This window comes from Sporisorium graminicola, chromosome SGRAM_3 (assembly GCF_005498985.1).
Source record: "Sporisorium graminicola strain CBS 10092 chromosome SGRAM_3, whole genome shotgun sequence".
NCBI lineage: Eukaryota > Fungi > Basidiomycota > Ustilaginomycetes > Ustilaginales > Ustilaginaceae > Sporisorium > Sporisorium graminicola.
In genome coordinates, this window is record NC_043733.1 from 293564 (window position 1) to 308429 (window position 14866).

A 14866-nucleotide genomic window follows, 5' to 3' on the forward strand; every position below is an offset into this window, starting at 1 on the left:
TAACCTATATACCTGCCATTCACCTCATCCACGCTCTTCTCCGATTAAACACACGCCTCACCCTCGTGCGCTTAGAGCATACACAATGAGCTCCGGCTACGAGCTTCACCAGAAGCTCCGCACCAAAACGGTCCGCCAGGTCAAGAAGAAGCAATACGATGAAGCCATCTCCACTCTGCACCAAGGCGCGCTCGACCTGCTCTCACAATCCGAACAGGGATCTGGGTGTGATTTGGCGGTCTACATGATCGATGTGTACGGCATCAAAGAGCAAGCCGTCGACTCGGAGGCGCGCGATCGCATTACCGACATCCTTGCCAAAGCAGCTCCGGACTTTTGGCGCAAAAAGGTGGTCGATGCAGCGGTGAAATGGTCCGTCAAGGCGAGCGGGGCTTCGACGGGGGATCCGCTGTTGCGTCTGTTTGTCGCAAAGATGTATGCGAAGGAAGGCAACTTTGAACATGCCGAGGGGCACTTCTTGGCGAGCTGCGTAGAGACGGACAAGACGTATGCGGTGGAGAGCGCACCCAAAGCGTACGCGCAGGCGATGGCCGACTGGCTGGCACAATTTGCACAGCAGGCGTCAGAACAGGAAGGCGAGACGAGAACTGCGGATGCCATTCAGAGGATCGAAGCCGGTCGATTCGCGCTTCGAGCCACGATCCCGCTGCTCGCCAACCACGCAGTCAAGCAGGCCCTCGCCTTCCAACAGGCGTACCTCACCACCGTCACCACATCGCTCAAAAGCCTCCTGCTTCCCGTCACACCCAACCCGCGCCCCTACGTGCCCCCCGGCTCCCCCGGCTCCTCCTCCTCCGCTTCCGCACTGCAGCTCTACCTCACGGCAAACGCCGATCTCAACTTCTCACAAATGGCCGTCGCACTCGTCTCCGAATCCGCCGCGTCCTCCGCTACTTCACAACGCATCCCGGACTGGCTGAGAAATGCATGGATCAACCTGGTGCGACAGTACGAACGCGAAGCACCGGCGCTGACGCAGGAAGACGGCATTCGAGCCGCGATCCCTCAGATCGGTGCCGATTGGTTCGGGTTGCAGGCCCCGCGCAACCAGGGCAATATGCTGTCCGATATGATGGCTAGCTTGTTTGGTGGACCCTCGGGCGCGGCAGGTGCAGGTGGCGCGACAGGCGCGGAGAAGAACCAGCCCGCGCAGATCAAGGGCGTCGGCGCACCACCCAAGCCTCTCTCGGCTCCAGCGGGCTCGGCGACAACTACATCTGCCGCACATGCGCAATCTGCGCCGGCGGCGGTAGCTGATGATTTGGTCGACGACGAAATGGATTGATCGTTGGGTGACTTGACAGAGGTCATCGTCTACATGCTCATGTTTCAGGCAGTTGGGGAGAGTTACTACTGAGTCCTGTTGGATGCATTACATTGAAACTCGTGAAAATGATAACAGCAACCTCAATTATGCAAACGCATCCTGAACGTCAGCGACGTCACCTGTGTCATACTCGTCCGCCGCGTTGGTGAACGTCAAAAAATTCTGCGGCCTGTGAACCTCGTCCCAGAACGCAGCCGGTCTGTCGAGCACCACACTGTACTTGAACGCGCTCGTCCACTGCGCCGACAGACTCAGGCCGTAGTTCCACGCCCCTTCGCTCGGCGTCAGCGTCGTACCCAAGATGCGGTCGCTGAGCAACAGCTGCACACGGTCCATCATCGTGCCTGCGTTGAACCCACCTCCCCCAGCGGCGATCTCTGTATCGCTGGCTTTGCGGCCCCACTCGAATCCGGCGACAGTGAGATTGTATGCCGAGAGCGAGACGGAACCGGGCGTGAAGGCACATGTGATGCAGATGGTTGAGGCGCCCCACTCGGTGTGTGCCGCCATGGTGCGCGCGTGCATCGCAACGTCTTGCGGGGGCAGGTGCGGCAGGTCCATCGACGATGTCTTGATCCACCCGAGCGGCTCGAGGTCTTTGAGGATAAAGTCGTGCTGCGGTAGGTCATCGGGCAGCTCGACGCGGTGGTTGGACCCGCGCTGAGGCACCCACACAATCACCTTGATCTCCTTGATGCTCGGCGCGTCGGGAGGCGAAACACCGTACATGTACCCAGCCACCTGTGTGCGCAAGTCGGCGTTGACGATAAAGGTCTTGAGGATGTTCTTGGGCATGACGTAGGTGAGCGAATCCACATCGTCCTTTATGTCGTCGTTCGACACATACAGATGCTGGCATCGCAGCGGCAGGTTGGTTGCTGACAGTGCTCGCACGCGCCAATCCGACTTGGAGCTGAACACCTTGTTCTCGTACTGCGTCGTGGTGACGGTCTGGATCTCCTCGCCGTGCACGTTGACCGTGCGCGTCTGCGTCGCCGTCACCTGCTGTGCTGCCTCGGCCGTCTTCTCCAGCTCGGCCATCTGCTGACGCTGCACCGACGGCGCCTGGATCGTCATACCGAGAATGATATCGCGAATCTCGGACGATGTCAGCGAGTTGACGTTGACGTTGTTGCGCTTGCCGAAGTCGGCCAGAATCAGGTCGCGAAGCTGAATCTCGACCTTGATCCATTCTTCGTCCGTGAGCGTGGGCCAGAGGTGGTGCGGCTCGGTCACGACACCGGGATGAGGACGCAGGATGATCTTGGCCTTCTCCTGGTTGACGTGCAGTGAACGCAGCAGGAGGATTAGTCGGGAGAAGGCGGTGAAGCTGCTGACGTTGGACATCCAGTTGTCGTACGACGAGTAGAGCACCATCTGCGGCTGCGTCGCTTTCAGCACCAGATCGCCGATGGCCTCGAGCTTGAGGAACGACTGGAACGGCAACTGCAGCTCGGAACCGACGATGGACAAGTTGGGGAAGTCGAGCGAGTGCGTCTCGAGTGGATCGAGCATACCCTTGCGCGAGACGATGATGCGCTTGGGCTGCTCCTCGACGGGCAGACTGCGCACCAGCGCGATCGTCTCTTCGGCTGTCTTCCACTTGGCGAGCTGGCCCAATCGCTTCTGACCGGCCCAGACCGAGGTGTGAATGACTTTGAGGAAGAGCTGACCGGTTCTCGGGTTCAAGATGATAATGGCGCCGTTGATGGGCTTGGTGACCAGGTTGCCTTCAAACGTACGGTGGATGGTGACTCGGTAGACGTTGGTGTCGTCGACGAACCAGATGATCTGGTTGCTGAACAGCTCTGCGTAGTTGTTGGAGTTGAGGTACGGCTCGGTGGGTTCGGAGCTGTACAGCTGCAGACTCTTGCGCACACGCTCTCGCAGCACGTACAGCGCCGGATTGGCCTTCATGATCTTGGCCATCGCCTGCTGAATGAGTGGCTTGCTGCCGGGGAACCAGATGCCGTAGGCCGAGTGGATGTTGTAGGCGAGGTCGATGCCAACCAGTGCACCCGTGGCAGACGGGTAGATGGACGTGTTGTCGCTCGTGTAGTCGAGGAACTTGGCGCGACAGTAGCGCTCGATGTCGTGCGAGTCGTAGTCGCCCCATCGTAGCTGGACGTCGACCCACCATTTGTTTCCGCTGGAGCCGTCCATGACATCGCGCGAGTCGGTCAGCAGCGATGGCCGTGACATGGGCCACTTGTAGCTGGCAAACAGTAAAATGTCAGAGCTCGAAGCGGTGAGCCTGTACGACTTTCGCGGATGGATCGTTTCCTTTTGCACCGTCTCGATGGAAAGCGCTTCGAGTTCTTGATCAAAGACCTGACACAAGTCCATGACGACCGACTCGTGGATCTTTTGCCACAAATGCGCGCGGAAGAGCTGAATGTACGAGATCTTGAGCGAGGGCATCTTGCCGGACATCAAGACACCACACAGATCAAGCTGCACCTGGAAACCAATGTAGACGCTGCTGCGGTTCAGCGTGGGCGACCACCACAGCGTGAATCGACGGTTGGGAATCTGCGAGAGACCAGAGCGCTGTGCGTTGGTGAGACGCTTCTGTTGCATGCTCTCCTCAAACGACGACGACTTCTCCCAGAACAGACCCTCCCAGGTTGGATGGCCCGTGGCGGCAAAGAGCGAGTGCTCTAGAATGGTCTCAACACCGCCGAGCGCTGCGATGGTGTCGGTACGGAGCTGGTTGAGGTTGTGCAGCTTTCCGTCGTGGCGCTGGTTGGTCCATGCAAACGGCTGTGCCTTTGCGATTTGATACTTCTTGAACTCCTGGCGGACACGCCAGAGCTTGTCGTAGGACAAGATAGTGCGGTCCTTCTGGAAGAGTGTCGCGATACGCGGCAGACCGCGGTGGAATGAATCTTCCAGATCCTCGAGCGTCAAGCGACGATTCTGTTCGTTGGCTTCTTTGCGCTTCTGCGCGTACTCCTGCCAGACACGCGCCGAGTCTTCGAACTCGGAGGCCCAGGGAGTAATGTAGCGGTACAGGGCCGGCAAGAGCTGATCCTCCTGATTCGAGAGACCTGCACGGAAATGGGTGATGCCGGTAGTGGTTTGACGCGAGTACTTGAGGTCCGAGGCTGGAATGAGCACGTGGCCCATCGAGAGCATGCCAAGACCACCGAGCTCTTTCGGCGACGCAAGGATGTGGATGGGCCAGCGGGAAGGCATCTTGCTGTTGACGCCAGACTTGATGCGGTTAATCACCTTGTTCTCGCTGCGCACGAGCAGGTCGAGCATCTCCTCGGTATTGACGACGGCTTCACGGTAGTAGGTCATAAGCGCGATCAGACACGTGTTCCACTTATTCGCGATCTTACTGAAGGGAGCTGCACCAGCCGACATGAGCAGCGCGCGGACGCGGTTGCTGAAGTTGGCGATGCCTTCCTCGGACACGCGCAGGAAGGCGGTCGAGGTGCGCTCACCAGAGCTGGCCTGGATGAGCGGCCACACGCCGTCGCGCGCCACATCGACATCTTCTTGTCGGATCTTGGGCAGGATACGGACCTCAAAGCCGAGCATCGAGAACAACAGGTTCGGATTGTCCTTGCTGTAGACGGAGCAGAACGTGTCTTCCCACTCGATGGTGGTGAGCGATCGTGGCAGGCTGTTCTTGACCGTCCAGAACACGGCGCGACCGAGATTGACGTCGTGCTTGACAAGACGCATGCGAGCGTCGCGCGGCCAACACTTTCGGTTGTTGTAGCCGATGACGTTGCTGTTGTTCGGATCAGGATTGGCAGTGAGGTAGCGCTGCACCAGGTCGCGCGCCTCTTCGGCGGTGAAGCGGTAGAGGATGTGGATTCGGTCGATGTATCGTGTGTACAGGCGCACGGGATGACGCGTCTCGGTGGCGGTGTCGCGGAACTGGAAGAGGCCGTTGGGCATGTTGGGCGGCCCCGCCATCTCGTTGGCGCGCTGGAGGCCGAGGATGAGCAAGTCGAGCACCAGGCCGTAGTACTGGAATACAAAGGCGCTGAACTGCAGACCGCGAATGAGCCCGTACGAGTTGACGTGCGACATGTCCTTGAACACGATCGAGATGTTGTTCTTGGCGGTGATGTAGTCGGCCAAGTTGTGATCCATGATCAGTCGAAGGAGGCGGTTAAGCAGCGTGAGGTCCATCTTCTCAAACACCTTGCTGAGCGTCGTCTCCATGAGCACGTTGCACTGCCCTTCGGACGTGTCCCAGATCTCGTTCGCGTTGTTAATGCCGTTGCACCATTTGTATACGAGCAGCGGTGCAGGCTCCGAGTCGCTGGGCTTGATCCACGCAGGAAACAGCTGGCGCTTGTCGGCCTCGTACGAAAGGTACTGGCTGAGATAGGCATCCGTGATCTTTTCGATGGGCTCGATGTCGTAGGTGGGGGTCAATTTGCTGAATGTGTCAAAGAACTCGAAGCCGGCTTCCTTAAAGGCACGCTGCGTCAGCATAAGTCGTTTGATACGCGCCAGTGTTTCGTGCGGGTTGTCAAAGGCCTGTTCGATGAGCGCAAGCTCTTCACGCTGGCTTTGATTGAGACGGCCCTTGACCGAATAGGCTTCCTTGAGCGAATCAAGCGCGAGGACCAGGTGCTTAACGTCGTGCTTGTTGTTGAGACTGGGGAAGGGGATAGGGCTGAACCGACGCGCCTCAAGCCACTGCACGGTAGCTGTGAAGGCAGCCACACCGACTTCCGAGGTGATGTAGGGCCCGCTCTTGAGGTAATCGGCCTGACGCTCTTGCTCGGCACGCAGGAAGAGACGGGTGAGACGACCCTGGTTCTTACGCACGGCCGTCTTATCGACGGTAGCGCCGCGCGCGATTCGTGCACGCTGCTGATGCGCCACGGATGTCCACCAGTCGAACTTCTGCTTGACGTAGCGCAGGATGAGATTCTCGATGGGTGCTGGCAGGTTGGGACTCCATGGTGTGTTACTGCGGCAAGCGCGCCATGCCTCTTGCAGATGACTCATGATGGTCTTAATCTTGTTCTGGCGCATGCCTTCGGGCATGGCGTCGAGAATGTCGTGCATGACGCTGGCGCGCAGTTCAAGGTCCATGGCCGACTCGACACGCTGCTTGGTAATCGACTGAGCACCGGAGCGACCGCCACGGCCTTCAAACTGACGCGCCAGCAGGTTGCCAAGCCAGCGTTCGAGCAGCGGTACGATACCGCGCAGGAAGAAGATCCAAACACGCCACGAGGGCGCCCAGAAGCCGACACCAGGACCCTTACCGACGCCAGCAGCATTGAAGCGGTAGTAGATGACATGCTTGAGATCCTTGCAGGCCCGGATCTGACGCATCGAGCGGTATTTGTAGCGGTAGATACCGGATAGGGTTGCCACGTGGTTGAACAGATACTGGAGGCCGTCAGCCAGCTGGAAGGCATCGATGGACCCGAGACGGAACTGGACATGCGCGTCGACCACGAGCTTCATGACACGGCTCAATTCGCGCACCAGGTGGAAAGCGTTACCGAAGCGACTCTTCTTTCGCTCCTTGGTGGTGAGCGTCTTGGTGGGCTTGAGGTTCATGTTGTAGTCGAGGTGAAGGTACGAGGCGCCCTTGCGGTGGATGAGGAGGTTCATCATGTTGAACGACTGCTTTGCTACCTGAAGACCTGCCTCAAGCCAATCGATCGAGGTGTTCTGGAAGAACTTGGTATTGTTGAGCTCTCGCAAGAGGTTTGTGCGCTTGTGCACCTTTTGCTTGGTGGTGTGCAGGCTGTTGTAGACGTAATTCTTGAGCAGCTTCTGGTAGCTGACACGCACCTTGACCGGTTGATTGGGTGGACAGTGTTCCAAGTACCACGGTTGAATGAGCGCCACATCGACGGCGCGGCGTGTGCGTCCACTGCGAAGTGAGTAGGGTTTCGGCGCCCACCACAGGGCGATGGCATCGGCTGTAAGCTCGTTCTCGAGCGGCGCATCCTCCAGGAAGGGTTCAATCTGGTCGGGCAGGGAGAAGGCGACTTCGTCGGGCAGTTCGTCGTCGGACTCGACGCCAGGGCCAAATACTTGGTCCTCGTGGCTGAGAACAGGAGTACCGTCGTCGTACTCTGTGCGGAACGCATTTGAGCTGACGAGGGTTCGCCCTGAGATAGGATTGATGGCTGGATCAAAGTAGAACGCCTGGTCAATGTCGTCGGACCGGATGTAGACGTTCTTGGGCTCGTGATAGGTGCCAATGTGGACGGCGCGCGGCCTGCTGTTGTAGAGATGCGGGAAGGCGACGCGGTACTCGGTGCGGATCTGCTGGCGGATAATGACCTTGCGAAAATCAGTGAAATCAGTGAAGTCGTCATCGAACCCATCCGTGTCTTTAAAGAGAGGCTCGAACTTTGGACCGCCGGGAATGGCCATGTTGAGCGCCTTTGCTGTGAAGAAGGCCTTCTTATCGAAGAGGTAAAACGAGTTGCGATCGCCCGACGAGGATGCATCGCTGAGCAGAGTGCGACCGAGACGATGGAGAGTGGCCATCTGCGGCAGGTCGAGATTCCAGAAGCGATAGGACGGGCCGTTGACGTGCTTGCGGTTGTTGATGAGCGGTTTGTGGTCGTAGAACCAGTCGATGACGGCGCCGTCCTCTTCCTCGTCGAGCTCAAGCTGAATGGCTTCGAGCGGTTCGACATCCAACAAGTTGTCCGAGTAGTCGACGACGGGCTCCTCGTCATCAAAGGGTGGGAACCGCATGCGCTTGAAATGTCGCCTGTCACGCTTCTCTCTGCGCATGGCGATCCACATGGAGGCCCACTGTGCGTGAAAGACGGGTTCGATGACCTTTGGGACCTCGTTGACAAAAGTGATGGCGCCGGTGATGTGGTAGAGGACGGGCACTTCGCGGATTTGCTCCCAGGGCATGGGGATGTTTTCGAGCACCTTCATCATGGCATGAGGAAGATACTTGAGCGCACCGAGATGGACGCGCTTGTCCTGACGGTACTTGCGGTTGGTCATGTCGCCATGCTCTTTGATGATTTTTCGAAGCACTTCGGGGGGCATCTCTTGCTTTCCTGTGTCGACAAAGCCGGTCTTCCCTGTGCGATCGCCGAAGCGACGGCTCTGTGTTTGCTGCCATTTGCGCGCCTTGGCTTGGAGCTGCTCCTGCGTGAGCGCAGCAGGCTCGCGATAGGACGTAGAGGCAGAGGGTGGCATGCCGGGAGGAGGACCTCTCATGGCGGAGGGACCTGAGGGAGGCGGACCCCTGTACCCGGGCGGACCGGACATGACTGTCAGGCAGGGGTGTTGCCCGCTATGTGATAACTTGGTCGATCAAGGTGAGTCGGATACAATGCACCGAAGTAATGGTGCGACCTAGTAGAGGAAGGATGTCGATGGTGGAAGTACTAAATACAGACTGGAAGATGGGTCTTATGGTGATGGATGGTGTGCTTGCTGGGATGGAGTGGTCCGCAATCAGATGCGTGCTGCCAGCATTGGAGGCTCCAGCGATGTTGATGTGATAGATCTTCCCAGCTCAAAAGAAGCCTTTGGGTCGCTGTAGCTGGGGATCGTCGAGAAGGATGGGTGGATGATACGACGAAGAGAAGCTCGAAGACGACAAAGCGATTGCTCAGCAGTTGAACAAACGCGCGCCACTCCCAGAACCTCGAATTCCATCTTCCGAAGCATCCAAAATCGAGTTTTTTTGCCCCTTCGCGCGATCTCGATGATTTTTTTTTTTTGCTTAGAGCTGATGGTTCGATGTAACAGAGTTGCAAAACTGTGACGTCTGTGCGGACCACCTGAAGTATGCACGCTTGCAGTGTGGAGAATTTGTCTTTCAATAGAGAAGTTGAAGCTTCTCGACCTCTTGATACCATCATCACCTGCTTGCGACCAATCATCCATCGCCTCTCTCGTACAAGTTCGGTATCACAGAAGACAAGTCCCGCAACCACACTCCAGAGCGTTGAGCTTCAAATCGCGACTCGGTGCACACATCCAGAGCTACGGACACACTCGGCCTGCCGTCTAAAATCAGCTCGTCAACCAGAGATGGCATCGACAAGCAGCTCGTCAGTAGCTGGCGGAAGCGCTGCACAGCATATTGACGTGGGTGTCGAGGGAGATAATGCACATTATGGATCTGCTGCCGAAGCATTGGACGAGGAGATGGCTGGAGATGCTACACCTGCAGCCGAGGGCACACAATCACCTCAGAGCGCCAACAACGGCGACCCACAAGATTCGGATTTGGCGGCGTCCTTCTATCAGAATGACGGCAACAGGAAGCGGCAGAGTGGTGCAACGCTAGCAGAAACCAAAGCCATCGAAGTGGGCGACGATGACGATGACGACCTCATGGGAGCAGAATTGCCTGGTCGAGAAGAATGGGTGAGTAACGTGACCATGTCAGCCAGTGAGCCGTTAGTGACGGTATTACTTTCTCGTAGCTACGCTGAGCTTCTTATTTTGACGACTGTTTCTGACAAACACATTATGCATGACCCGACCACGCTTCGCATGCGCACTTGAATAGCTGTTGGATGAGAAAATCCGAGCTCGATACATACAAGGTGAGTTACGAAGTAGATTGGCGCTGGACACGTGGTTGTGAACGGTGACGCTGACGGAGATGCTCCTTTGCTTCCGTAATGAAACTTCCACATCGTCTGCTTGTAATCCTTGTAGAGATCGGCGACATCTTCTGACCAATTCCATTCCGAAGGCGGGGCTGTTCTCGATAATGCATCTAGTCACGCTTCCACACCTGGAATGTGGCATACCCTTGTCTGGCGCTGCATAGCAGGGCCATCGCTGGGGCACGGTCAGAGTATGAAGGTCCACCCTTTGTTCGCCGTTTCGTTCTCCGAGCGAGCGTCTTGAGCACATCGTTGAGAATGTCGAGAGTGTAGAGATTCGATAAGTGCGGACTCGGTGCCTCGTTTCATCGATTAATCGATTAAGATCAGATGTGCAGGGGCTTCGACTTCAAAAGCAGCCTGTTGGTGAAGTTGCGAGACAGTGCCTGCATCAGGTGTTGTTATCTCCGTTCTGAGGCTGATTCGGATTGTGATTCTCCTGCTGAGACAAACCAGGCTGAGTTCCAGGGTCCTCTTGCTCGTCGGATCCCTCCTGAGCGTGGTGATGGCTCGGATGGTGAAGGTGATGGTGATTATGGCCGTGATGCGAGTCCTGAACGGATCCGGATTCGTCTGGGCGAACGGAGGAAAAGGAGGAGCAGGTGAGGTTGGGATTGTGCTGCATCATCTTGGCCCTGCGGTATGCCTTGAGGGTCTCGACGTCGGACTCCTGAACCGACAGGCTAGTAGGCGGACGGCGAATCATTCCGGAGATGTTGCACAAGCTTGCTTTGCGGTGCTGGTGGTGATGATGATGGCGACAAGAATGTCAAACGCAGGTAGCGCGACAGGTGTTGTTCTCAATTTTTGCTGCCGCATTTTACTGCCGTGATTTCGTGAGGAGGAAAAGCGTGCGTGTCGAAAACCCTGCAGATTGTGGAGAAAGAGAGGGAGGCTTTCGATCTGTCCTACCATTGCTTCCAACCCTCGTTCATCTCGGACGGTCCGAAGTCGACACTCGTTCTTCCCACGACGCCCCACAGCAAGTGCAGCACACACATTTCATAACGGTACCGTCCCGGCGCTGCCCTCTCTCGACACGCGACACTCAGGCAAGAAGCGCAGTCATGCGAGGATCGATGCGATACGTCGAAACTGAGCCCTGATCACTACGACCATCCCACTGCGGCTACTTAGCTGAGTGAATAGCATGTCAGCACAAAAGAGAAGGCCGCAGCAGCCTCACTACCAGTCACAGCAGCCACAGCATCAATACCATCAAAGCTTTCCACATCAATACGCTCAAGATCCCAACTACGCACCTTTCCGACAACAGCAAGTCTACTACCATCCGCAACAATATCCTTCCGCGGACCCCTACGTCTCTGCTTCCACCAGCCCATATTCACAGCATGCGCAGTATCAGAACGCCTTGTACCCGCCTTATTCCCAGCCCTACGCTCCATCATCGACGAGTGTGGGCTACCAGAATGCCATCCCGGCTACGTATCCTCAGAGCGGTTACTTGGGCGCTGCCGACTACACAGCCACGGGGGACCTCTCTCCAAGCCATCTCACGCCAGGGTCCGTGTCCTCTGGTCACAGTCCCAGAGTCAGCGCAGGCCGCTCCCGCCTCAACACGTTTGTCTTTCCTCAAGGTGCAAGTCCCAGTCTCGAGTCGCAGGTGGCTCACCTGAATCTGATCGCTCCAACCGCCTCGCTGCCGAACAAACCTGCGCCAACATCCCGGCCTACTTCTGACATGGCATCTTTGCCCTCAAATACCCAATCGGCGAGCGGCGCGGACGAGTCTCGATCTAATATCTCCCTACGATATCCGCCGCTGCCGAGCGTCCCTGAAAGACAGGCTACACCGCCTCTACTACGGTCGGATACGTCGGCTCCGAGCGATGCGGAAACCGCAAAGACCTCGAGCTCCGAGACTGCTGGACTTGACTCATCGGTGCTGGAATATGTCTCATCGCTGCGCTCCATGGTCGAAGCATATGAGAAGCGCGACGACTTGCTGCGTTTGCGAACCGAAGCAGTAGGATTCCAACCGAAGCAAGCCTGGGCAGCATGGCAATCTGCCGACAAGAACGATCCGGATGAGCCAAACAAAGATGCTACAACCAACCCCGAGGCCCTTTCAAATCCCATCCTAGGCGTGCGTCTTTTGCAGCGGTTGGACAAACTTCAGCGCGAAAACGACGAGCTTGGCCGCCTACTCTCTTCTGGTGCCAGCCTCGACTCCAACAGCACCGCAGGCGAAGCAGAAGAGCTGCGCAAAGAAGTGCAAGACTGTCATCGACTCATCCAAGCCATGGATAAAGCGTTGGGCAGCGCTGAAGCCAGGGCAGTTGCGTCGGAGCGCGCGTTGGAGGTGGCGTGCCGAAACAACTCCACTGCCATGGTGCCGGGTAAGCATGCGGCTGATGGCGTCGTCCCACCGGCGACCACGACGACTGCAGAAACGGACGACAAAAAGCCGTCGAGCAGGAACGCATCCGCTACAAGAAGAGGCTCGAAACCCACGGCCAAATCTACCAATACAACAGGCGGCAGCAAGAACAGCGCAGCGCAGCAGCAGCGCAATACCAGCAGCAAGCCAAACAACGCAGCCAAATCCCCTGGGACCTCCGGCAGCTCCGCCCCCAAGTCGACGCAAAACGACAATCCCGCACCACCACCACCATCCACCGACGCCAAACAGACCAGGAACGGTCCCCCTCGAACATCAGCCAAAAGTGGCAAATGACACATGACACAATAAGCTCTTGTTGAATGCTCATAGCTTTTCGCTCGATACCCGCTGTTCAGTGAGTGTGAACGATGCTGCGCAGTCTATTGCATCACTGAACTCAGAATCTATGGAAAGCTGAACATATCTCCAAGCAGAACAAAGAGGAGCCTGGTGAGCTCAGCAAAAGCGACGAAGAACCATGCGAAGCAGACGAAGAGCATAAAGCTGAGCACCGCCATCACCGTGTACCATGCAACCTTTCGTGCGGACCGCGGTAAGGATGAGAGCCACACGTCCAAATTCGTCTGCGGTTGGGCTTGCTTTTCCCCAAGACGGGTTGGTGTCCTCGACGCTGTCGTCCCCAGCCGCCTGGCCCTCCACCCGGCATCCACCAACTCGCCCACCAAATGCCCATACCTCTGATTATTGCTCCCCAGCAGGTCGAACGGATCATGCCTGATCCTCTCCCCATTCTCTTCCAACCACTCCTTCTTCCGCCTATACATACCCACGCGCTTCTCCTCACTATCATCATCCCACTTCCACGGCCACCTGCCCTGCTGCGTCGGATCCGCCTTCACCAGCTCCTCGAGCAATTCCGCAGCGAAATGCGCTTCAGACGGCGGACCTTCCGCCCTGGACCGCGCAATCGCATGGTAGTACGCATACGTCGTCGGATCCGCTGGATCCAGCTTCTCGCCCTTTTCGGCAGCCTTTTTCGACCGTGTCTCGTACAGATACGCAAGCCGATCCTGCTCGAACTGCAAGCGAGCCTCGATGGAGAGGGGCACGGATGTGATGAGGCCGGACCAGACGGCGACGATCCAGGCGCTGTTGAGATCGGCGTACGAGAAGGGCGTGTACGAGATGAGCAGTCCCACGAAGCCGAGTGTGAGGCGCGGGGACTTGGAGAAGAGGGCATGGTTGTACATGTACGGTACACGTGTTCCCTTGAGCGAGTCTGGCGTCAGTGGTTCCACTTCCGTCGAGCTGCTCTGGCGCGCTGCGTCGGTGAGGACGTGCAGCCACGGGTACTTTTGACCATATCCCGTACCGAGGATCACATAATCGACATCTCGAATCACGCTCCCATCCGCAAGCGTCAGATCCACCTTGGTGCCTTTCTCTCGCCCCGCATCAGCAGCAGCAGTGTGAACGAGTTGATACCTGGTGATCAAGCCGACGTCCTTGATCCTCGCATCTGGGAGTGCAGGACACTTCTCAATCGGCGCGCTCTTTGCCGACCTGTACACAGGGTGGGAGACTGAGTTGAACGGCGCCAGATGGGCAGCCACTTCGTTGGCCGAATTGTTGTTGCCCACCACGACGACCTTCTTGCCGATGTACGGCGTGGAATCGCGGTAGTGCTTGCAGTGATGAATGTGGCCCTGCTCCTTGGCCAGCTGTATCCCCTCTACGTCGGGGTAATACGGCGTATCGTACCACCCTGCCGCAACGATGACGCGGTCAAACACCCTCGTTTCCACGACGGGCGTAAACGTCACCGCCTCCGTCCTAGGAACGGCGCTGTCGGACCAGTGTTTCAGTGTCACCTCCCACCCGCGATCACCGGGCAGCTCCTGCACACGCAGCACCTCGACCCTACACTTGATGTAGCGGCGATACGGCGCGGCGAACGACTTGAGGTAGTTGTGCGTCTCACCCATCGAGGGGAACGTCTCGCCGTTGGCGGGCGGGTCGAACTTCTTCCCGCTAAACTCGAGAAACTCGGGCAGAACGTTGCCGCGTAGATTGAGGTATGCAGGCGACGGCCAGTGCGGGGTGCCCTTGGGGTCGAAGACAGACGTAAGTCCTTGTACTTTTTCGGGACCAAGGGTGCGTTCTAGGGCATACGTCTCGTCGGACCAGTACCACACCCCGCCGACGTCATCGCGACGCTCGACGAGGAGTGGCTCGAACAATGGGTATGCGCCCTCAGAATCGTGGCCGCGCGCTTCGGCGAGATTGCGGAGCGTGACAAGGCCCGTGGCTCCACCCCCAATGACCAGGACAGTCTCGGGGCCTTCTTGTCGTGTGCGTGGCTTGATATGGGTCCCTGATGCCGTTGCGCCGGTCATGGTTCTAGGACGCCGCGGTGTGCAGCTGGGTGTGGGCGAGCAAACGGGTGAGATGGTAGTATGAGTGAAAGTTGGTGGGTGGCAGCCATCTGAAGGTCGGTCGGCTTATCTATGAGCTGGCTGGTGTTATGGAAGTCCGAGTCGAAGGCAGCAAGAAGAA

General features: G+C 57.5%; 5 protein-coding genes across 5 annotated transcripts; 3 read left to right on the plus strand and 2 right to left on the minus strand.

Moving 5' to 3' along the window:
* Positions 1-85: 85 nt before the first annotated feature.
* EX895_004332 (uncharacterized protein) lies at positions 86-1306 on the plus strand (the record flags this gene model as incomplete). Its single annotated transcript, XM_029884927.1, has 1 exon — positions 86-1306. The coding sequence occupies one exon, from the start codon at positions 86-88 to the stop codon at positions 1304-1306; it is 1221 nt and encodes a 406-aa protein (XP_029738677.1).
* Positions 1307-1432: 126 nt separating this feature from the next.
* On the minus strand, positions 1433-8587 carry EX895_004333 (uncharacterized protein; the record flags this gene model as incomplete). The annotated part of the gene is made up of 1 exon (XM_029884928.1): positions 1433-8587. The coding sequence occupies one exon, from the start codon at positions 8585-8587 to the stop codon at positions 1433-1435; it is 7155 nt and encodes a 2384-aa protein (XP_029738678.1).
* Positions 8588-9358: 771 nt separating this feature from the next.
* EX895_004334 (uncharacterized protein) lies at positions 9359-10014 on the plus strand (the record flags this gene model as incomplete). The annotated part of the gene is made up of 3 exons (XM_029884929.1): positions 9359-9697; positions 9843-9879; positions 9995-10014. The coding sequence occupies 3 exons, from the start codon at positions 9359-9361 to the stop codon at positions 10012-10014; spliced, it is 396 nt and encodes a 131-aa protein (XP_029738679.1).
* Positions 10015-11095: 1081 nt separating this feature from the next.
* On the plus strand, positions 11096-12643 carry EX895_004335 (uncharacterized protein; the record flags this gene model as incomplete). The annotated part of the gene is made up of 1 exon (XM_029884930.1): positions 11096-12643. One exon carries the CDS (start codon positions 11096-11098, stop codon positions 12641-12643), a length of 1548 nt encoding a protein of 515 aa, XP_029738680.1.
* Positions 12644-12753: 110 nt separating this feature from the next.
* EX895_004336 (uncharacterized protein) lies at positions 12754-14706 on the minus strand (the record flags this gene model as incomplete). Its single annotated transcript, XM_029884931.1, has 1 exon — positions 12754-14706. The coding sequence occupies one exon, from the start codon at positions 14704-14706 to the stop codon at positions 12754-12756; it is 1953 nt and encodes a 650-aa protein (XP_029738681.1).
* Between the last annotated feature and the right edge of the window lie 160 nt (positions 14707-14866).